General features: G+C 37.8%; 1 protein-coding gene across 4 annotated transcripts in view; it reads right to left on the bottom strand.

Moving 5' to 3' along the window:
• ZNF638 (zinc finger protein 638) overlaps positions 1-22,577 on the bottom strand; it is a 560,949-nt gene that overhangs the window by 137,275 nt on the left and 401,097 nt on the right. For all 4 annotated transcript variants that reach the window (XM_053704339.1, XM_053704338.1, XM_053704337.1 and 1 more), the window contains exons 2-7: positions 13,433-15,140; positions 11,718-11,779; positions 11,409-11,444; positions 6,865-7,193; positions 6,382-6,773; positions 5,743-5,883 (exon numbers count right to left, since the gene is read on the bottom strand). In XM_053704339.1, coding sequence (XP_053560314.1) covers positions 5,743-5,883; positions 6,382-6,773; positions 6,865-7,193; positions 11,409-11,444; positions 11,718-11,779; positions 13,433-15,140 — 2,668 coding nt within the window. The remainder of the gene's footprint in view (positions 1-5,742; positions 5,884-6,381; positions 6,774-6,864; positions 7,194-11,408; positions 11,445-11,717; positions 11,780-13,432; positions 15,141-22,577) is intronic.

The following is a 22,577-nucleotide window of genomic DNA, read 5'->3' as shown; positions in this document are numbered from 1 at the left end:
TCAGGTAAGTTCTTACATAAATTATGTTTTCTTTCATGTAATTAACAAGAGTCCATGAGCTAGTGACGTATGGGATAATGACTACCCAAGATGTGGATCTTTCCACACAAGAGTCACTAGAGAGGGAGGGATAAAATAAAGACAGCCAATTCCTGCTGAAAATAATCCACACCCAAAATAAAGTTTAACAAAAAACATAAGCAGAAGATTCAAACTGAAACCGCTGCCTGAAGAACTTTTCTACCAAAAACTGCTTCAGAAGAAGAAAATACATCAAAATGGTAGAATTTAGTAAAAGTATGCAAAGAAGACCAAGTTGCTGCTTTGCAGATCTGGTCAACCGAAGCTTCATTCCTAAACGCCCAGGAAGTAGATACTGACCTAGTAGAATGAGCTGTAATTCTTTGAGGCGGAGTTTTACCCGACTCAACATAGGCAAGATGAATTAAAGATTTCAACCAAGATGCCAAAGAAATGGCAGAAGCTTTCTGGCCTTTCCTAGAACCAGAAAAGATAACAAATAGACTAGAAGTCTTACGGAAAGATTTCGTAGCTTCAACATAATATTTCAAAGCTCTAACAACATCCAAAGAATGCAATGATTTCTCCTTAGAATTCTTAGGATTAGGACATAATGAAGGAACCACAATTTCTCTACTAATGTTGTTGGAATTCACAACTTTAGGTAAAAATTCAAAAGAAGTTCGCAACACCGCCTTATCCTGATGAAAAATCAGAAAAGGAGACTCACACGAAAGAGCAGATAATTCAGAAACTCTTCTAGCAGAAGAGATGGCCAAAAGGAACAAAACTTTCCAAGAAAGTAATTTAATGTCCAATGAATGCATAGGTTCAAACGGAGGAGCTTGAAGAGCTCCCAGAACCAAATTCAAACTCCAAGGAGGAGAAATTGACTTAATGACAGGTTTTATACGAACCAAAGCTTGTACAAAACAATGAATATCAGGAAGAATAGCAATCTTTCTGTGAAAAAGAACAGAAAGAGCAGAGATTTGTCCTTTCAAAGAACTTGCGGACAAACCCTTATCCAAACCATCCTGAAGAAATTGTAAAATTCTCGGTATTCTAAAAGAATGCCAAGAAAAATGATGAGAAAGACACCATGAAATATAAGTCTTCCAGACTCTATAATATATCTCTCGAGATACAGATTTACGAGCCTGTAACATAGTATTAATCACGGAGTCAGAGAAACCTCTATGACCAAGAATCAAGCGTTCAATCTCCATACCTTTAAATTTAAGGATTTCAGATCCGGATGGAAAAAAGGACCTTGTGACAGAAGGTCTGGTCTTAACGGAAGAGTCCATGGCTGGCAAGATGCCATCCGGACAAGATCCGCATACCAAAACCTGTGAGGCCATGCCGGAGCTATTAGCAGAACAAACGAGCATTCCCTCAGAATCTTGGAGATTACTCTTGGAAGAAGAACTAGAGGCGGAAAGATATAGGCAGGATGATACTTCCAAGGAAGTGATAATGCATCCACTGCCTCCGCCTGAGGATCCCGGGATCTGGACAGATACCTGGGAAGTTTCTTGTTTAGATGAGAGGCCATCAGATCTATCTCTGGGAGCCCCCACAATTGAACAATCTGAAGAAATACCTCTGGGTGAAGAGACCATTCGCCCGGATGCAACGTTTGGCGACTGAGATAATCCGCTTCCCAATTGTCTACACCTGGGATATGAACCGCAGAGATTAGACAGGAGCTGGATTCCGCCCAAACCAAAATTCGAGATACTTCTTTCATAGCCAGAGGACTGTGAGTCCCTCCTTGATGATTGATGTATGCCACAGTTGTGACATTGTCTGTCTGAAAACAAATGAACGATTCTCTCTTCAGAAGAGGCCAAAACTGAAGAGCTCTGAAAATTGCACGGAGTTCCAAAATATTGATCGGTAATCTCACCTCCTGAGATTCCCAAACTCCTTGTGCTATCAGAGATCCCCACACTGCTCCCCAACCTGTGAGACTTGCATCTGTTGAAATTACAGTCCAGGTCGGAAGCACAAAAGAAGCCCCCTGAATTAAACGATGGTGATCTGTCCACCACGTTAGAGAGTGTCGAACAATCGGTTTTAAAGATATTAATTGAGATATCTTCGTGTAATCCCTGCACCATTGGTTCAGCATACAGAGCTGAAGAGGTCGCATGTGAAAACGAGCAAAGGGGATCGCGTCCGATGCAGCAGTCATAAGACCTAGAATTTCCATGCATAAGGCTACCGAAGGGAATGATTGTGACTGAAGGTTTCGACAAGCTGTAATCAATTTTAGACGTCTCTTGTCTGTTAAAGACAGAGTCATGGACACTGAATCTATCTGGAAACCCAGAAAGGTTACCCTTGTTTGAGGAATCAAAGAACTTTTTGGTAAATTGATCCTCCAACCATGATCTTGAAGAAACAACACAAGTCGATTCGTATGAGACTCTGCTAAATGTAAAGACGGAGCAAGTACCAAGATATCGTCCAAATAAGGAAATACCACAATACCCTGTTCTCTGATTACAGACAGAAGGGCACCGAGAATCTTTGTGAAAATTCTTGGAGCTGTAGCAAGGCCAAACGGTAGAGCCACAAATTGGTAATGCTTGTCTAGAAAAGAGAATCTCAGGAACTGATAATGATCTGGATGAATCGGAATATGCAGATATGCATCCTGTAAATCTATTGTGGACATATAATTCCCTTGCTGAACAAAAGGCAATATAGTCCTTACAGTTACCATCTTGAACGTTGGTATCCTTACATAACGATTCAATAATTTTAGATCCAGAACTGGTCTGAAGGAATTCTCCTTCTTTGGTACAATGAAGAGATTTGAATAAAACCCCATCCCCTGTTCCGGAACTGGAACTGGCATAATTACTCCAGCCAACTCTAGATCTGAAACACAATTCAGAAATGCTTGAGCTTTCACTGGATTTACTGGGACATGGGAAAGAAAAAATCTCTTTGCAGGAGGTCTCATCTTGAAACCAATTCTGTACCCTTCTGAAACAATGTTCTGAATCCAAAGATTGTGAACAGATTTGATCCAAATTTCTTTGAAAAAACGTAACCTGCCCCCTACCAGCTGAACTGGAATGAGGGCCGTACCTTCATGTGAACTTAGAAGCAGGCTTTGCCTTTCTAGCAGGCTTGGATTTATTCCAGACTGGAGATGGTTTCCAAACTGAAACTGCTCCTGAGGACGAAGGATCAGGCTTTTGTTCTTTGTTGAAACGAAAGGAACGAAAACGATTGTTAGCCCTGTTTTTACCTTTAGATTTTTTATCCTGTGGTAAAAAAGTTCCTTTCCCATCAGTAACAGTTGAAATAATAGAATCCAACTGAGAACCAAATAATTTGTTTCCCTGGAAAGAAATGGAAAGTAGAGTTGATTTAGAAGCCATATCAGCATTCCAAGTCTTAAGCCATAAAGCTCTTCTGGCTAAGATAGCCAGAGACATAAATCTAACATCAACTCTAATAATATCAAAAATGGCATCACAGATGAAATTATTAGCATGCTGGAGAAGAATAATAATATCATGAGAATCACGATTTGTTACTTGTTGCGCTAGAGTTTCCAACCAAAAAGTTGAAGCTGCAGCAACATCAGCCAATGATATAGCAGGTCTAAGAAGATTACCTGAACATAGATAAGCTTTTCTTAGAAAAGATTCAATTTTTCTATCTAAAGGATCCTTAAACGAGGTACCATCTGACGTAGGAATGGTAGTACGTTTAGCAAGGGTAGAAATAGCCCCATCAACTTTAGGGATTTTGTCCCAAAATTCTAACCTGTCAGGCGGAACAGGATATAATTGCTTAAAACGTTTAGAAGGAGTAAATGAATTACCCAATTTATCCCATTCCTTAGCAATTACTGCAGAAATAGCATTAGGAACAGGAAAGACTTCTGGAATAACCGCAGGAGCTTTAAAAACCTTATCCAAACGTATAGAATTAGTATCAAGAGGACTAGAATCCTCTATTTCTAAAGCAATTAGTACTTCTTTAAGTAAAGAGCGAATAAATTCCATCTTAAATAAATATGAAGATTTATCAGCATCAATCTCTGAGACAGAATCCTCTGAACTAGAAGAGTCCAAAGAATCAGAATGATGGTGTTCATTTAAAAATTCATCTGTAGAGAGAGAAGATTTAAAAGACTTTTTACGTTTACTAGAAGGAGAAATAACAGACAAAGCCTTCTTTATGGATTCAGAAACAAAATCTCTTATGTTATCAGGAACATTCTGCACCTTAGATGTTGAGGGAACTGCAACAGGCAATGGTACATCACTAAAGGAAATATTATCTGCTTTAACAAGTTTGTCATGACAATTAATACAAACAACAGCTGGAGAAATAGCTACCAAAAGTTTACAGCAGATACACTTAGCTTTGGTAGATCCAGCAGGCAGTGGTTTTCCTGTAGTATCTTCTGGCTCAGATGCAACGTGAGACATCTTGCAATATGTAAGAGAAAAAACAACATATAAAGCAAAATAAATCAAATTCCTTATAAGACAGTTTCAGGAATGGGAAAAAAATGCCAAACATCAAGCTTCTAGCAACCAGAAGCAAATGAAAATGAGACTGAAATAATGTGGAGACAAAAGCGACGCCCATATTTTTTGGCGCCAAATAAGACGCCCACATTATTTGGCGCCTAAATGCTTTTGGCGCCAAAAATGACGCCACATCCGGAACGCCGACATTTTTGGCGCAAAATAACGTCAAAAAATGACGCAACTTCCGGCGACACGTATGACGCCGGAAACGGAAATGAATTTTTGCGCCAAAAAAATCCGCGCCAAAAATGACGCAATAAAATGAAGCATTTTCAGCCCCCGCGAGCCTAACAGCCCACAGGGAAAAAAGTCAAATTTTTGAGGTAAGACAAAATATGATAATTTAAAGCATAATCCCAAATATGAAACTGACTGTCTGGGAATAAGGAAAGTTGAACATTCTGAGTCAAGGCAAATAAATGTTTGAATACATATATTTAGAACTTTATAAATAAAGTGCCCAACCATAGCTTAGAGTGTCACAGAAAATAAGACTTACTTACCCCAGGACACTCATCTACATGTTTGTAGAAAGCCAAACCAGTACTGAAACGAGAATCAGTAGAGGAAATGGTAAATATAAGAGTATATCGTCGATCTGAAAAGGGAGGTAAGAGATGAATCTCTACGACCGATAACAGAGAACCTTATGAAATAGACCCCGTAGAAGGAGATCACTGCATTCAATAGGCAATACTCTCCTCACATCCCTCTGACATTCACTGCACGCTGAGAGGAAAACCGGGCTCCAACTTGCTGCGGAGCGCATATCAACGTAGAATCTAGCACAAACTTACTTCACCACCTCCCTTGGAGGCAAAGTTTGTAAAACTGATTTGTGGGTGTGGTGAGGGGTGTATTTATAGGCATTTTAAGGTTTGGGAAACTTTGCCCCTCCTGGTAGGAATGTATATCCCATACGTCACTAGCTCATGGACTCTTGTTAATTACATGAAAGAAACATGCTCAAACTTTGAAGGGTGTGTAACTGGATTGCAATGTACAATTTAAGTTTTAAATGTCTTTAAAACATGTATTTGTAATTCAAAACAGTGCTGAAAAGCCTACATATTTTATGCATATATAAAAATGACTATATCCATTTTAGTGTTGACTACTGATAAGATGTGTAGCCAGTTACAGTTGTACATACCTCATTTTTAGATTGTATGATGAGAACATCGCTAACTTTGCCAAAGGGTTGAACAATTTTCACAAGATCTTGATCAGTATAACCAGAATCAGGGAGATTTGTTGCATGAATAATTGTGCCTTGACTAAATTTTCTTCTAAGCTACAAAAAACAAACAAAAAAAAAACACAACAACTTTATTGAATGGAAAATATTGATAGGCCAAAATACCACATATAGTCTTCAATATGTCTAAAATTATATATAATAAATTCTCTTTAACCCACCTATAATGATAAATAAAAAATATATATATAAGATTACAAAAAGTATCAACGTTTTTATTAAACACAAATAGTTTATCTTCTACAATAAATTCAACAGACCTCTCCAAACTCTCAATGTTTGTCAAATACAACACAGACACTCAGTCCATACCCTTGCTTTAGCAGTGTGCCTGCCACCTGTTGGTGGGTCTGGAAAGGAATGATTAATCCAACAAGAAAACAACCTGGATTGTAACTATTATTGTAGCAATTTACCCAGATCATGTGTGACATATGGCTATAGGATTCCAAACAAGCAGCAAATAATGGGCTCTCTAAACCAAAAAGCAGATGTAAATTCATTACTTTAATTTGTGAGGAATAATGTACATACCTTATCCAGAGGTCCCTTTGGTGCAGGTGGTTCCTTCTTATGGACAGGGTAATTTTTCTTTCCAGCTGCCTTCTTAGGATATCCCACTGTCTTCCGTAAAGCTGTGGTGGTGGGTCTCCTAAAGGATGAGCTGCTGGTGGATGGTCTTCTTGATGAACTACTGGTGCTGGGTCTCTTTACAGTGCTGCTCTTTTGCGATGCACTAGCACTACTAGATTTTCTATCTGTGCTGCTTCCAGAGATAGACTTCTTAGGGGGAGCTGTGCTACTGGCTTGTTTAGTTTTCACAGTGGTGGAATTTGGAGGCACTTTCTTTTCATTGCTAGATACCTTTACAGATTTTTTACTTGCTTCTATGAAGTTCTTTACAGCAGCATCCACCGCTTTTTTGTCTGTGAAAGAATTTTTTTTTTAAAAATCTACAGAGAAGTAAAATGTAATATAACAGACCAGCAATACGTATAAATATATACTGCAATATACCTTTATTACTTGGAGAATTACTCCTTGTTCTGGACCTACGAGCATTTCTAGATCTTCTTGGAGTGCTAGAACGGCGTGGAGATCTGGATCGACGCCTGGGGCTGGCAGAACGCCTTAAACTACGGTAAGGTCTCCGTGGGCTTCTGCTTCGAGTTCTTTGTGAGCTTCTACTTCTCCGTGGGCTTCTTATCCGCCGGGATCCTCTGGGGCTTCGAGATCGTGAGCGGCGGGTTCTGTGCCTGGATCCAGATCTCCTAGGCCTCCTGGAAATTGGGCTTTTAGACTTTGATCTGGTACGGGAGATTTCATCCTTTTTCTTTCCGTCATTCCTAGAGAATGAATAAATAAAAACCAAAAATGCCACAAAAAGCAAGTTATTGAGGTCTGTGCTAGACACTTACATTTGCAATGTACAAAAACAAAAATGTATGCGTACCTGATAAATAATTCTTTCTTGGCAGCGAGAGTCTACAAATGTATTTATTATTGCTGGGAACACAACACCAGGCCAACAGGAGCAGGCAGACACCTCAGCCAAAGCTATAAGTATCCCTCCCATTTCCCCCACCACCCCAGTAATTAAAGGATAAAACTTCTAAGCAGAGGAGTAGACAGAGTAATTTTCGTTCCTTTCTAACTTTCAAGGGAGTCCCCTCTGCCTCTTCCGCTAAACAGGAAGGGAATTTTGCACAAGCTAAGTCCATCTGGAGACCCAATCAGGCTTGGAACAAGGGTAAAAAACCCAAGAAGCCTGCTGCTGCTCCCAAGACAGCATGAAGGGGCGGCCCCCGATCCGGGACCGGGCCTAGTAGGGGCAGACTCTCTCTCTTTGTCCAGGCTTGGATAAGAGACGTTCAGGATCCCTGGACACTGGAAATTGTGTCTCAAGGGTATCAGCTGGAGTTCAAAAATTCCTTCCCAAGGGGAAGGTTCCTTCTTTCACGATTATCTGTAGACCAGATAAAAAGAGGCGTTCTTACGTTGTGTGAAAGACCTCTCCACTATGGGAGTAATTTGTCCCATTGCAATTCTGGAACAGGGGTTTTACTCAAATCTTTTCGTGGTTCCCAAAAAAAGAGGGAACGTTCCGACCCATTTTAGATCTCAAGAGTCTAAACAAGTATCTCTGAGTCCCATCCTTCAAGATGGAGACTATTCAGACAATTCTTCCATTGATCCAGGAGGGTTAATTTATGACTACCGTGGATTTAAAGGATGCATACCTTCGTATTCTTATCCACATAGATCACCAATTCCTAAGATTTGCCTTTTTGTACAAACATTTTTAGTTTGTGGCTCTACCTTTCGGGCTGGCAACGGCACCCAGGATCTTCACAAAGGTTCTAGGGTCTCTGCTGGCAGTTCTCAGATCGCGGGGCATTGCAGTGGCACCTTATCTGGCCGATATTCTGATCCAGGAGTCGTCTTATCAACTGACAAAGTCTCATACCGACATGGTTCTGTCCTTTCTAAGGACTCACGGGTGGAAGGTGAATCTAGAAAAGAGTTCACTAATTCCACAGACAAGGGTTCCTTTCCTGGGAACTCTAATAGATTCTGTATCAATGATAATCTTCTTGACGGAGGTCAGAAAGTTAAAGATTCTGAATACATGCCGAGCCCTTCAGTCCAATCCTCGGCCTTCAGTGGCTCAGTGCATGGAGGTAAATGGAATGATGGTGGCGGCAATGGACATCATTCCGTTTGCTCGTTTTCATCTAAGACCTCTACAACTGAGCATGCTCAGACAGTGGAATGGAGATTATGCAAATTTATCTCCTCAGATAGCTCTGGATCAAGAGACAAGAGACTCTTTGGTGGTTGTCGCAGGATCATCTGTCCCAGGGGACATGTTTCCGCAGGCCCTCGTGGGTGATGGTGACAACAGATGCCAGCCTCCTAGGATGGGGTGCAGTCTGGAATTCCCTGAAGGCTCAGGGTGTATGGACTCGGTCGGAGTCTACTTACAATCAATATTCTGGAATTTAGAGCGATATTCAATGCGCTTCAGGCTTGGCCTCAGTTGGCTTCGGCCAAATTCATCCGGTTTCAGTCAGACAACATTGCGACTGTGGCTTACATCAATCATCAGGGAGGAAAAAGGAGTTCCTTAGCGATGACAGAAATATCCAAGATAATTCGGTGGGCGGAGGCTCTCTCGTTATCTGTCAGCAATCTACATCCCAGGAGTGGACAACTGGGAAGCAGACTTTTTGAGCAGACAGACGTTTCATCCGGGGGAATGGGAACTTCACCTGGAGGTCTTTGCCGCACTGATTCTCAGGTGGGGCAATCCGGAAATGGATCTGATGGCGTCTCGTCAGAATGCTAAGCTCGCAAGATAAGGAACCTCAGGACGAACTGATAGATGCCTTGGTCGTTCAACCTAGCTTATGTGTTTATACCGTTTGCTCTCCTGCCCCGGGTGATTGCACGGATCAAACAGGAGAGGGCTTTGGTAATTCTAAATCGCTCCTGCGTGGCCGCACAGGACTTGGTATGCAGATCTAGTGGACATGTCCTCTCTGCCACCGTGGAAACTTCCATTGAGGCAGGATCTTTTCATTCAGGGACCCTTCCATCACCCAAATCTAGTTTCTCTGCAGCTAACTGCTTGGAGATTGAACGCTTTATTTTATCTAAGCGAGAGTTCTCTGATTCGGTCATTCAGGCACGAAAGCTTGTTACTAGAAAGATTTACCATAAGATATGGCGTAAATATCTTTATTGGTGCGAATCCAAGGGCTACTCCTGGAGTAGGGTTAGGATTGCCAGGATTTTGTCTTTTCTCCAAGAAGGATTAGAGAAAGGGTTGTCAGCAAGTTCCTTGAAGGGACAGATTTCTGCTTTATCTATTTTGTTACACAAACGTCTGTCAGATGTTCCAGACGTTCAATCTTTTTGTCAGTCTCTAACTAGAATCAGGCCTGTGTTTAGACCAATTGCTCCTCCTTGGAGTTTGAATTTAGCTCTTAAATGTTCAAGGGGTTCCGTTTGAACCTATGCATTCCATAGATATTAAAGATATTAAGTTATCTTGGAAAGTTATTTTTGGTTGCTATTTCTCTGCAGAGTTTGAGCTTTCAGCTTTACAGTGTGATTCTCCTTATTTTCCATTCTGATAAGGTGGTCTTACGTACCAAACCTGGTTTCCTTTCCAAGGTTGTTTCTAATAAGATTAATCAGAAAATTTTTATTCCTTCTTTGTGTCCTAATCCTTCTTCTAAGAAGGAGTGTCTGTTACATAACCTGGAAGTGGTTCGTGCCCTGAGGTTTTACTTGCAGGCGACTAAAGATTTTCGTCAATCATCTTCATTATTTGTTGTTTTTTCTGGAAAACGTAGGGGGTCAGAAAGCTACGGCTACCTCTTTCTTTTTGACTGAAGAGTATCATCCGTCTTGCATATGAGACTGCTGGACAGCAGCCTCCTGAAAGAATTACGGCTCATTCTACTAGGGCTGTGGCTTCCTCATGGGCATTTAAGAATGATGCTTCTGTTGAACAGATTTGCAAGGCTGCAACTTGGTCATCTCTTCACACTTTTTCCAAATTTTCCAAATTTGATACTTTTGCCTCGTCAGAGGCCGTTTTTGGGAGAAAGGTTCTTCAAGAAGTGGTGCCTTCTGTTTAGGTTCCTGTCTTTTCCCTCCCTTTCATCAGTGTCCTATAGCTTTGGAATTGTATCCCATAAGTAAAGATGAAATCCGTGGACTTGTCATATCTTGTAAAAGAAAAGGAAATTTATGCTTACCTGATAAATTTATTTCTTTTACGATATGACGAGTCCACGGCCCGCCCTGTCAATTTTTCAGACAGGTTTTTATTTTTGTTAAACTTCAGTCACCTCTGCACCTTGGCTTTTCCTTTCTCTTCCTAACTTCGGTCGAATGACTGGAGTGGGAGGGAAGGGAGGAGTTATATATACAGCTCTGCTGTGGTGCACTTTGCCTCCTCATGCTGACCAGGAGGCTTAATACCATAAGGATGAAATCCGTGGACTCGTCATATCGTAAAAGAAATAAATTTATCAGGCAAGCATAAATTTCCTTTTTTTAGGGCAAAATTGGGAAACTAATTCCAAGAACATCCATTGCATTATATATCTGCATTTAAAAGAGATACTTTCTTCTACATGTGAATGGTCCAGGGCCAGCAAGACTCATTGTCCATGATACTTATGGTCATTTTTTTAATTCCCAATTCAGGTTAGATTTTGACTAACATAACACATACAATAATGAGAAAATAAGCATACTGAAAACGGTATAACCACTTCCTTAAAAGGATATGATATGGCCAATGAAACCTGGTGTACCATTAAAATAATGAAATGGACAAAAAAAAAAAAAAAAAAAGAAATGTCGTCACAACTGGCTCTATCACAAAAATAAAACTTATCACAAGCAGACTTTGGCAAGATTGCAGTGGGATACTCCCGGTAAAGAAGTCATATGATCTTGGGATAGTCTAACTTATCATACATTTTAAATGGTCCTATGCCAACAATTACAAGCATAATTTCCATATTGAACAAACACGTTACCTTAAAGAGAAATCTTGTGGGTTCCAGTCTGGATACCTGTTTAAATGGAAAGAAAGCAGAAATAAAAGTAACCAGGTATGGATGTATAATGCATATAAAGCACAAGCTGCTTAATGATATTTTAAACATGATGGAAAATAGTTTATCTTGTTTAAACAGCTGAAATAAATCCTAGCAATTATCACAAAATTACAAGTGTTGCATTCCATAAAGTTTTGACTAATTGCAGCTTTAAATCTCTAAAATGAAAGCACACCAAAAAAAATAAAAATAAAAAAAAAAAATGCGCATAAATGAGAAATATCTTACTGTTGACGCAACTTTCTGCAGCTTTCAATGTGGGTTGTGGTATTCTGATGTGTTATCCAATCCTAATAAACAATGAGTTTTAATTAGAAAGTGCTTTAAGTATACAACCATCTGATTGACCAATTTCTAACTTATTGGTGCCTAAAACACATTAAAAAAAAAACCTGTAAATTTGGAAACCCTAAATAGTCCAGTAGCCTAAACAATAAATGCATTGGTATTTAAGGCCTGTGAAATTAGTAATGTAAAAAGAAAGGTATATTCATTAGAACTTACCAAGTGTAGAAATATCTTGATAAACAGAGGCAGTGCATTATAAATCTATAATAAAGCTACTTTCAAAAAACATTTTACCAGTAATGCTATACTATTATTTTAAAAGGCCATCTGAAAAATCTATACTACAAGATCAAGAACAGTGTTCACATATTGGGGGAAAAAACTATACTATACTATTGGAAACTTTTCAAAAAAAATGCTGAGAGAAAAAAAAAAAAAAACCGCACACATGCGCAAACACACACACACTTTGCATGGATATTACCAAAAATATGTACAGGCTGATGAACTAAGGTACAAAATAATACAAATCGATAAACATCAATAATACACATTGTTATGCAATTCCATGGAGGGGGAACCAATATAAAAATAAGCACATCTAAGTTCTTTACAGGCAGATTTACTCTAACAGAAAATGTGTGTATGTGTGACTTGATACTAAATTATAAACATTTAAAATTTACATAACTACTTTGCTATTGCAGTAATGGTGTAACCATAAATATGCAATATGTAAAATTGGACTTTGTCAACATGGTAATGAAGCAACTTTTACAGGAAAAAAAATTATGGGTGCTTTGCTGCCATTTGGTTACTGTTTTCAAGAGTTCTTCTTTTCAAGATCTGGTTCATTCACACCTAAATTCTTCTTCAAAGTAGTCGAGGTCTTAAATTCTCTCGCATTCTTCTGTAATCTTTTTCTTGCTTGTGTAGTTTAGAATACGATTCATGAGCATGTAATGAATCACCCATGATTACTCTACACCTGGGCTGAACGTATTGATAGCCTGGTTTCCTAATATACTGTACTTCTGGACACTGTATTGTTTTTAATACATAACTAGAAAAGTTCTAGCTACTACTTATTTCTATTTTTAAAAAAAAGTTATATACCTTGCCAAAAAAAAAAAAAAAAAAAAAGGGAGTAAGTGTAGTGAGTTCTTAGGCTTTATATATAATTTACCCACACATGCAAGCATCGTTCTATGTCTCTATTAAAAATTTAACTAAGGAAAGAAAAGATCGGAGGGGAAAAAAAAAAAAAAAATTAGTGATGCTCCGGTAATGGAAAAAAAAAAAAAAAAAGTATTTTTGAGGTGATGATAAAGTCAAACCTACAAATTTAATTTTTGACTTTTTAAAATGTAACTGTGTCACGTGATTTAGAAAAATGACAGGTTATTTAGCCCCTTTAAAAGATTGACAATGTTCTGACATACATATTTTAGTTTTGCAGAGATTTGGGAATACATAAATTCTAATCTTCTGTTTTTCCAATAACTCAAACACTTCTAACTTTCACTCTTCCTAGTCCATTGTCCATAACCAAACTCTCTGCTTGCATTTCCAACAGCATTACAGCAAAGAATTTGTGTAACATGCATTCAGATTATACTCTGAATCAGAATCACAAACATAAAAAAGGCACTCACCTTTAAATGACTACATTCTATGTTACACAGAGAACAGATATGAGGAAATATTCTGGGTGATGCAGCATAGTAATCATTCATCATTGAAGGAGTTGGTTGCTTCTTGGTTTTCAAAACGTCAGCATTCTCAGACTTCAGCCAAGCAGAAGCCTCTGATGCTGTATTTTCTTGGTTGGCTACGGTTCCAACCTGGCTGTCAGATGGTTTAGTGATTTGAGGATCAGGACAGCTGGACTTCACTTCAGAGTGACTGACTGTAGTAGTAACTGGCTGAACACCACCTGCATTAGGTTTCACAGCACCTGGAACTTCAGGCTTGTCAGAAGTCTGCTCACCAACAACTATATTGTTAGGTTTTTCAGTCTTTGAAGGCTGCTGAACAGGTTTATTTTTACGGGCATTTGATATGGTTGGTATTTTGTTTGCAGATTCCACCGACTTATTACTTGTTTCAGGCTCTCTCTTAGGTGTCACTGTTGCCTTTTTGGAGAGATCTGATTTTTGAGTGTCCAATTTAGCTGAAGTACGCCTAGGTTTTTCTTCAATTCTTGAAAATTCAGAAACTCTCATGGAAACCGGGTCATCAGTAATTGGGTACTTGCTTGAATGTCCATAGTCTATAACTTTACTAGGTGGCAACAGCTCATTTACAGGTCTTCTTCCACTTCCTTGGTCTACAGTGGACACGGAATGACCCATTTTACGTAATCTTATTTCTCTCAATATTACTGGCATGTTTTCAGGTGTCAGCTGATTATCAGGGTAACGGCTAAGCTCCTCTAAATCTTCATTAGAGAGTCCAAAGCTCTTTAAAATACTGGAAGCACTTTCTGACGTGTAACGGGCCTGACGATCAGATCTCAGCGCAACCTGTGGAGAATTTACAGACTTTACTCCAATGCCTTCAGCTGTATTTCCAAATGAACCCAAGGGATGACCTGGTCCCTGCAATGGCATTGCATCTTTTCCAATTCGAAGATTTTGTGGGTGTGGTTTACCTAGCATATTCATTCCTGGGGGAAGCTCTTGCATTCTTGGTTGACCTGATCTAAGTATGGGACTGGAGCCCATAAATCTTGGCTGAAAACCTTGAGGGCCCATAACTCTCTCAGGTGTCCCAATCATGGATGGTCTCATTGGCATGCCTTTCATTCCAATTGGATCTGGACTTCCTCCCATAAAAGATCCTGATGGATCCATTGCATGTGGCCTCATACCCATCCCCGGACTTTTCATTTCTGGATGAAAACCCAAGCCACTCTGATTCATACCTGGATGATTCATCCGTGGAAAGTTCATTCGAGGTTGATCCATGCCTATTCCTGGGTGGTTCATTCTAGCAGGACCCATAGACGGATTATTCATTCCAGGAAGATTCATACCATGCTGGTTCATACCAGGACGATTCATTCCTGAGGGGCCCATATGAGGCTGCATCATTCGAGGAAGACCTTGTGGTCTTTGACCAGGAAAACCTCCTCTTGGAGGAAACATTGTGTGAGCAGTGCTTATTTTCAATAATGCTTGATTTAACAAAGAATAAACCGGAGGAATATTGTTTGAAGTACCCGAGGTGAAATGATGAAGAGTCAGCTGTGTCTTAATCTGTGCAAGCTGTAAATGAGGAGGGTTCAACAGCACTGGACTAGAAAAGCCAAAGTTCAAGGTATTCACAACTGGTGCGCAATTGTCCAAGTACAACACAAAGCTGAAATTTAAAACACATATATTAGACATTCATCTTTTCAAAAGGATTACACTTGGCACAACCAGAGATGGACATACATTAAGAAAAAAAAAATGCCATTTACAAAAATCGTTATTTATTGGTAATGTCAAATATCAGACATTGCCCATAGTATTGTAAATAGGAGTCAATGTGAGTAAAATTATGAAGAATTTTATATTAGACAAAATAACCCCCTAAAATAATCATAAATCTAACAAAAAATGAAAGTAAGCTATATACAGACCAAGAAATATTCTAGAACCATCCTCAAAAAATAAAAATTAGTTACAATACAAAAGCTAAGTAATGAAAAGAAAAAAGAGATAGATAGATATATATATATATATATATATATATATATATATATATATATATATATATATATATATATATATATATATAGAGAGAGAGAGAGAGAGAGAGAGAGATATATATATATATATATATATATATATATATATATATATATATATATATATATATATATATATATATATAGATATAGATAGATAGATAGATATAGATAGATATAGATAGAGATAGATAGATAAATAGATATATATATATATATATATATATATATATATTAATTTATTTTATTTAAGTATAATTTTTAATTTAGAAAAGAGCAATATTTTCACCATCTTGCTGATCATCTGTAACGTAATACATTAAGAGACCCCTTGATATATTGAAAAAGAAAATAAAAAATTGTGAATCCTTTTCCACATTTCCAAAAGATATGTATCATAAGACAAGACCTGGAAAAAAAGTTAAAAATAAAAGGATTTTTTTTTTTTAAATAACCCAATATGGTGACTTAAGGAAAGGAGGAATTAAATGTGTGATGGAATATATATTACATTTATTTTTGCATAAAATGAAATATTTGGGGTAACTAGGACAACCCCAAGTTTGAAACCCTTGCCTGCACTAAGAAATGTAACCCCTTTACCAAAAATGTTCTCTCCATTTCCAAATAAAAAAAAAAGTAATACTAGTTCAAATTTTTGTTGGTTGACAGTAACATTAGCCAGGTGGGCAGGCTCATTAAATAGCCCTGCAAAAGTTAAATCAAATTCTCATGTGGCCTTTGATTTGAAAAGGATGGTCACTTCTCAATCCCCATTAACCACTGGTTTTCAAACATGTCCTCAGGCTTCCCCAACAGGAAAGATTCTCAGGATTACCTTGTATGAGAGCAGGTAAAATAACCATGTTAACTAATCGGCTGATTATTTCACCTGTGCTCCAGTTAAGATATCCTCGAAACGTGGACTGTTAGGGAGGCCTGAGAACAAGTTTGAAAACCAGTGCCACAGACTGTGGAAACCCTGATCTAATAATCCCCTCATCAATGTACTTTTACTTTGAATAACTCAGATTTCCACTGTCAAGACTATGACAATAAAAGGATGATGAAACTGGAGTCAACATAAGGCTTTGTTTGCACACAAAGCAGAAAGTGGTTGACAGTCCCGATATTATTTTAGATGTCAGATATTTACAATTCCAAGCATTTTCATATAAGAAGGTACAGTTTTATCTGTAAAACCCATATTGATTTACATGTGCGGAGAAAAAAAATCCACAAACTAAAATTTCAATTTCAGACTATAACATTTAAAAGAAATATAAAACCGTGCTCATTTATTAAATTAAATATAAGTAATCATAAAAATAAGGTGTTGGAAACAGTAAACTTACTTGTTTTCTTGCAAAATTAACACTTAGAAATTCTTAGTGCGGCTATTGCCATAAGGAAGCTGACATGTAGAGACTTAAATTGCATTCTACATCTTCTGAGCATAGGCAAGAAACTGACTTTCTCCTGTTTCTCTAGCAGTCACTGAGCAGTAAGCTAGCTTACGTTGCTCTAAAAGATTTGACATCAAGCTACATATGACTTCCCTTAGAGACACAAGCCCGCTTGCGGGGCTGTGACAGGAAGTAATGGACTCAAACACAAATTAAATAAAAAAATAAAAATAAAAAAAAAAAAGTAAAAATCTTTTAAAATACATTTTTTCAATTATTTCTATAAAGTATGACCCACTGCTCAATGCTATTTTTATTACAACAATTACAGTTTTAGCTCTCTAAAAATGGACAAGGGGCCTGTCAACAAATAGCATGATTTCAGAAGGACAATATGGAGCGTAATGCATGAAACACAAATGTTTTCTTTCATGAGTCAACAATTTTCCAATTTACTTCTATAATTTAAATTTGATTCAGCCTCATGGTATCTTTAGTTGAAAAGCGTACCTAGGTAAGCTGACGAGCAGCAATGCATTACTGGAAGCAAGCTGTAATTGATGGCTGTACATAAATGCCTCGTCACTGGTTCACCAGATGTGTTCAGCTAGCACTCAGTAGTGCATTGCTGCTTCCTCAACAAAGGATACTAAGAGAATGAAGCAAATTGGAAAGTTTTTTTTAAAATCACATGTTCAAACTATCTCAATCATGAAAGAAAAAAAAAGGTTGCGTTTCACAACCTTTTAAGCTACTTACGAACTCAGGATAAGGTACACTCAGGGTGGATTGAATATTTAAGTCACAATTGAAATTAGGGTTGCACCGATACCATTTTTTTATGACCGAGTACAAGTACCGATACTTGTTTTCAAATACTCGCCGATACCAATTACCGATACTTTTTTTTTTAAAATGTCATTTACCAAGCACAATACAGACTAATTATTTAAGATTCTTTCTTTATAATTATAAAGGACTGTAATTCAAAAGACATTATGAAATAAGTTTTATTTGTCAAAAGTTTACTGAACATGTTTATAAATAAAAAATGTTACATTTAAAGGGGTGATGCAATTGGGTTGTAGGGCTGTTATATAACATCAATCTGACATTTGTATGGAGGTTCGACTAAGTTGAACAGCCTTTATCTTTCCACACTACTGCATGGGGCAGAAAGAGATTTTTGGGCCATTTTAGCCAGAGCTGGAAATCTGTTTATTAACTGCCCAGTACTTCAGGGGTTTGTCTGAACGAGGTACAGTGATCTCTACTACAATAATACAAATAACAGCAATTTGTATTGGCAGAACAGTAGTAAACAATTTTTGGTTTAGTCTCCACTCCAGTTTAAAATGAAATGGGAACATGCAGTTTGAAAAAACGCCACAAGGTAGCATATGGGTAGGAAGTGGAGGTATCAGTTTAAGTATCGGTGCATTTGCACGAGTACAAGTACTCATGCAAATACTTGGTATCGGTGCAACCCTAATTGAAATCACTAGTCAGTAAGACACGATTAACATTCCTGCTGGTTGTCACAATCAGATGAAGGTTTCATTTATAGAATTTTTATATTAGTTTTACAAATATGAAGAAAATCTCTGATTTGGTTATATATTATTAGAAATACATAGATAATCATTTTAGCTGCCCGCCCCTCCCTCCTCATACCAAACAAACCTCTATTCATTCACTGAACTTCTTGAGACTTAAAGGGACACTGAACCCAAATTTTTTCTTTTGTGATTAAGATCGAGCATGAAATTTTAAGCAACTTTCTAATTTACTCTTATCAAATTTTCTTTATTCTCTTGGTATCTTTATTTGAAATGCAAGAATGTAAGTTTAGATGCCTGCCCATTTTCGGTGTCTGATTGATGGATAAATTCATCCACCAATAAAAGTGCTGTCCAGAGTCCTGCACCAAGAAAAGCTTAAATTACTTCTTTTTCAAATAAAGATAGCAAGAGAACAAAGAAAAATTGATAACAGGAGTAAATTAGAAAGTTGCTTAAAATTGCATGCTCTATCTGAACCACAGCAATAACTAAACCGGCTTCCTCCAGATTCGTCATTGCTGATGCAAGTACAGAGGAGCTGCGGGCGGGGGGGAATAGATGGTCCGGATTGGAAGAAGAATAAAGTATTTTAACAAAACCGCTGCAATGTAAATTTTCATGACTGAAAGTGCCGTTTTTAATAGTATTTTTAAAAACTGGGCACTGATTCATTCAAAATTTACATTCACTTTAACACTTAAAGGGACATTGTACACAAGATTTTTCTTTACATAAATGTTTTGTAGATGATCCATTCATCCACCAATAAAAAAGTGCTGTCCAGAATTCTGAACCCCCAAAAAAGCTTAGATGCCTTCTATTTCAAATAAAGATAGCAAGAAAACAGAAAATTTGATAATAGGAGTAAATTAGAAAGTTGCTTAAAATCGCATGCTCTATTTGAATCACAAAATAAAAAAATTGGGTTCAGTGTCCCTTTAAATAATCCCTTTGCAGGTGGCATTTAGTTAAAGTTGCATAAGCAGGTGCAGTACCTTCTCTCTCCAGCAAGAGCATCAAGTTTGCCATGCACATGTATCCTCCAAATACAAACCACTTCCTCACCAGGTACAGTAATGCACTACCACAGCCTGGAGCATGATTTAATTAGACAGTGTACTTAAAATGAATACTTGGAAAAAATTAAAGGGAGAGTCCACACCAGAATTATTGTTTAAGACTGCAACTGCACACCACACTTCTGAAATTGCCGGCAGTGAATGGGGTTAATCAGTCGGCTTGCAAAACTAATTTTAGCTATAGTGTAGAGATTACCCTCCCTGATCCCTCCCAAACAGCTCTCTTTGCACCCCCCTGAACAGGTCTACACCATCTTAGGTACTGGCAGTCTGCAGTTTAGGGATATTATTTTTTTTTCATTTGTGTAGCGTAGGGACCAACTCCTCACCCACCTCCCTGTTCCCCCTCAAAACATTTCTCTAAATCTCCCTCCACTACTTCTTGCCATCTTTTTACTAGCAGCTAGTCTATCAGCAATAAACTCTCATTTTATAATATAATGTATTTTATATATTTCTGTAGTGTAGCACCCGAGCTAAAATCAATTATCTGTAGTATAGGATGCGTCCCCTTCCACCTCCAATCGATACTGTGCTATAGTGTAGAGCCCATTCGTTCCTCTCTCTTCATAAACATTTTCTGTAGTGCCCCTACCATCCTCCTCCTCCGCAAAGCCAACCCACCCGCCTCCCTCCTTTTCTCCCACTCGCCACCCACAGCGATAGAGTGGCATGGTGTCACTCTAGCAATCTGCTATCTGCCTTCATATAGTAAGGGAGCACAATCAGTGCTACCTTACTTTATGAAGGCAGTTGCCCCTTTCTGCACTAAGCTGACAGTTGGGACTGCAGTATGTGCCTCTGATGGACATAGGTCCTACGTCAACACAGTACGTTGGGCAAAGTACTTTGTGACATAGATACTTGTCCAATGGGCACAAGGGGTTAATGGGTTGTGGTGTCAGAATAAAACCACCAATCTCCTATACAAAAATAAACCTAATTGAGTAATTTCTCATGCATGATTGTATACCCTACTGCTGGTATACCAAGTAATTAGAAACCAGTTTTACATTACAATGTCCCTTTAAAATTGGTGTTCATCCCCTTTGAAGGGGTAAGAAAATAACATTTAAACATTTTTCACAAGAATAGCCCTTTAGTGCTGTTGTCTACCTGAGACATTAAAAATACAAACTGTGTAAATAAGGTCATGCGCTGATCTAAGCAACTTGACCATAGAATGCAAAGATGAAACCTTCTACATAGACTTTTCATGGCTATATTTAACAATACAATTTATATTAAAGGGATAGGAAAGTCAAAATTAAACTTGCATGATTCAGATAGAGAATGTAATTTTAGACATTTTGAGATTAGCTTCTATTTTCAAATGTGTTTTATACTCTTTGTATCCCTTGTTAAAATATACATATCCTATACTAGTTAGGGAGCTAGCTGCTGATTGGTTCCTGCACACATTTGTCTCTTGTGATTGGCTAACTATATGTGCTCAGCTAACTGCCAGTAGTGCAATGTTGTTCCTTCAGCAAAGGATAACATGATACTGAAGGAAATTTGTTAAGTAAAATTGGAATGTGGTTTAAAATTTTATGTTCTATCCAAATCATGAAATAAAATTGAGGTTTTTCTGTCCCTTTAAAGCAGACGTCCTCAAACTTGGTCTTGGAACTACATTTCCCATGATGCTCAGCCAGCATATCAGCTGGATGAGCATCAAGGAAAATGTAGTTCCAAAACCTCTGGGGGCCAGGTTTCAGGATATCTGCTTTAAAGTAACATTAAACACTTTGAGATGGTAATTATAAAATATACACACACATACATACACTCTGCAATATACTATATTTTGTCCCATTTTACTGTAATTTCATTCTGAAATGTTGAGCTTTTCAGTTCCTGTTAGAAAGGTTAGTGCAGAACACAGTTATATTTCGCTCAGCCATGGGTAACCTAAGTTACAAAATGGCAGCTCCCATTGTGTTATAGACACTATTACACTTATTTTGCCATTAAACAGTTAGTGAAACGTTAAATACATCTAAATGTTATTCTCAGACTAATGTTTTCTTTGAATGCATAATTCTAGCTAGCATTTAATGTTTAATGCCCCTTAAATATTGTGTTCTATCTTCATGACGTAGTAGAAGTACATATTTCAGAATTCACAAGCATTAGCCCTTTCTACTCAATCACTGTATTTGCTCATCTAGATCTCTTGCTAGCTGCTCTCAGTAGAGGAGATATGAGTCTTAAAAAGGGTATCAAGTACCTGGAATACAAAAAGGCCAGTTTATGTACTTTTAAAAAATTAATTTTGTGTGCAGATCTTATGCATTGTAATGCTTACGGAAATACAATATGCAAAACTTGTTTTATTTCCTCTTAAGCTTCCCTGAGCAAATTGTCGTTCCTCAATTTTCTTCATTCTTAAAAAAGGGACGTTAAACACTAAAATGCTAGATACAATGATGCAAAGAAAAGATTAGTCTGAGAATAGCATGTAGACATTTTTTAAAGTTTCATTAGCTAAACAGACAAAATAAGTAAAATTAAAACAATGGGAGCTGTCATGTAACTTAGGTTACCTTCTCTGCTTTGGCCAATTAGGGACAGTTATAAATAGGTCACAAGAGTGTGCAGCCAATGGCTGTGTGGAATATAAGTGTTCTGCACTTCCATTTCTAACAGAAACTGAAAAGCTCAATTTTAGAATGGAATTACAGAAAAAGGGGAAAAATAATGAAAGTATATTGCAGAGTTTAAATATATATATATATCACACACACACACACATATATACATACACAATTTATTTTATATTACCATCTCAAAGTGTTCAATGTCCCTTTAAAGGGACAGTCAACACTCGAGGTAACATTATGCGATATTGAAAAATAACGAAGATCCGCCTGCACTATACCCCTTTCTGCCTTGCCTACTTGCTTCTTGTAGTAATCACTGTCGATAACGTCTCTAATACGAGGTAAATATGGCAGCCGAACTCCCCCCACCGTTACGTAGCTACCTTATTCTTCAAATGATCAGCCAATCAG

This window comes from Bombina bombina, chromosome 2 (assembly GCF_027579735.1).
Source record: "Bombina bombina isolate aBomBom1 chromosome 2, aBomBom1.pri, whole genome shotgun sequence".
Taxonomy (NCBI): domain Eukaryota; kingdom Metazoa; phylum Chordata; class Amphibia; order Anura; family Bombinatoridae; genus Bombina; species Bombina bombina.
The sequence above is the reverse complement of the archived record's forward strand: the minus strand, read 5'-3'. Positions and strand labels throughout refer to the sequence as shown.